Source organism: Lontra canadensis, unplaced genomic scaffold (assembly GCF_010015895.1).
Source record: "Lontra canadensis isolate GAN:19392208 unplaced genomic scaffold, GSC_riverotter_1.0 scaffold356, whole genome shotgun sequence".
Taxonomy (NCBI): Eukaryota; Metazoa; Chordata; class Mammalia; order Carnivora; family Mustelidae; genus Lontra; species Lontra canadensis.
Window position 1 is genome coordinate 77,790 of NW_022631350.1, and position 1,950 is coordinate 79,739.

A 1,950-nucleotide genomic window follows, 5' to 3' on the forward strand; every position below is an offset into this window, starting at 1 on the left:
CACGACACTCCCTGCACCACAACGGTGGCCACAGGCATTTTGCAAAGCAGCCACAGAGATACTTCTAGGAGGACAGGCTTCCACCTCCCAGCCTGCCCCAAGCAGAAAGGCATGACCCTCCCCAGAAGCCCAGGGGCTGTGTGCCTCTCTGGGGAGGGGGTGCGCAAAATGAGCCACGGTCACATCTCTGAGGTCATGACCGGAGGAGACCTAGCTTCTGCTGGGACTCGGGTGCCAGGCACCGCGCAGCCATCCCGGGAATGCCTGGTGCCACACTGGGGAGTCCCCGGGGGGCCCAAGCCCCAGATGCCAGGAGGTGCCTGGAGAGCTCACGAGCATGAGTGTGAGCAGAGCTGACTGGAGGGCTCTCCGCCCGCAGACCCCTGACTACAGGCAAGAGCACGGGCCCCGTGTCATGGGGACCCTGCACCAACAGACCAGCATCTGACACTTGGACGGAGTGCTGCTGGGGAGCCCCAAATCCAGGGGAATGACAGGGGATGCAGCACAAGCCTTCCCCACCACCCCCCGTCTTCCAGGCTCCTGGCACTGCTTGCAGGGGAGCTTACAGGGCTCCCAGGGGTCCCCATCCAAGCCCTGCCATGGTGGTAAGGGACAGCCCTGGGCTGCACACGTGGTCCTCCAAGACACAAGAAACAGAGGGTTCCTGTCCTCCGACACGGCCGCTGAGCCTCAGCCCACGTGACAGGAGGGCAGGTGTACACTGTCCCTCAGGGAAAGGGGAGCATCAATCTCATGACCACCAGGAACTCTGTCCATGCACTTAAGACTTCTCTGTGCTTTACAGCACAGGTGTGGCAGGGATACTAGCTTCCTTCTGACAGGGGAGAGAGCACCAGCCTTCAGACGGAGCTGGGCCATGGATGATGGAACAGGAGGACGACATTTTAGGTGGGAGGCATTTTGCTGTGTGGACAGGACAAGCGTAAGCCTGGTCCGCAGCTATGGGTCAGGGGCCACACTGCAGGCTCACGGGGGCACAAGGAGGAGCCCACCAGGGTTGGGGGCACCGAGGGCTCAGCGGAGAGCAGGTTAAGCTGGTCTGCCCGGGAGCAGACAGCAGACATTTCCCTGCAGGAGGCAGAGAGCAAGGTGAACATGTACAGGGTTGGGGGGAAGGGAGGTTTCTGTGCTCTCCCTTGGGACCCCAGGCACCCACCAAACCCCACCCCCACACACCCACGTGTCGGGAGGTCCCCCAGCTCCTCTGAGACAGAAACCACCCAGAAGAAAAGGGAACTTCAGGAAGCAAGCCAAGCCCCTCGGTTTCGATCCTGTTCTTAGTCTTCCCAGGGCTTCCTGGAAGCTAGGAAGCAGGGCTGTGGGCACAGAGCCCAGCCACAAGGACGCCCGTGTGCCTGGACTGTGGCAGGGAGGAGGCGGGTGCGGGCATGAGCGGGGCTGCAGGATGGCTCCTTGCACAGCTCCGACCATGGTGAGTGGGGTCTGCACGGAGCAGGGGCAGAGGGAGTGAGGGGCGACCCCAGAACCGGCTGCAGGAGCTGAGGACAGACCACACCCTCGGGACCCCTCAGGAGGCAGGAGCAGCTGAGCCAGCACGGGGCAAGGCAGGGGGCAGACAGGCTGCCCAAGGCCCATGGCCCAACCCAGGGCAGGGACGAGAGGGGCACGGGAGGGGCACACCCACGCCAACACTACAGGACACACCAGATGCAGATGAAGGAGGGCCAGGACCAGGGCCTTCAAGGATGGTGACGGGAGATGGGCAGAAGCCTGAGGGTTGCCGTTCACCACCTGTGCTGGGAGCCCGGGCTGGGCCATCTAGAGTCACAGCAGGATCGATGCAAGGATGGACAGAGGGGTCTGAGGGGAGGACACAGGGAGGGGCTGGCTCAGCCCCAGGGAGGAAGAGGCCTCCAGGGGTCCTGACCACCCAAGGGAGCCAGCTCAAGCCCCAGGGCAGGGTCG

The 1,950-nt window shown here is 63.4% G+C and overlaps 1 gene segment (V, D, J or C); it reads left to right on the top strand.

Moving 5' to 3' along the window:
- Positions 1 to 1,728: 1,728 nt before the first annotated feature.
- The window catches only part of LOC116862852, an 8,552-nt gene continuing 8,330 nt past the window's right edge, over positions 1,729 to 1,950 (top strand). Inside the window, 1 exon segment of the C gene segment in view lies at positions 1,729 to 1,825. Within this exon segment, the coding sequence occupies positions 1,744 to 1,825 (82 nt within the window).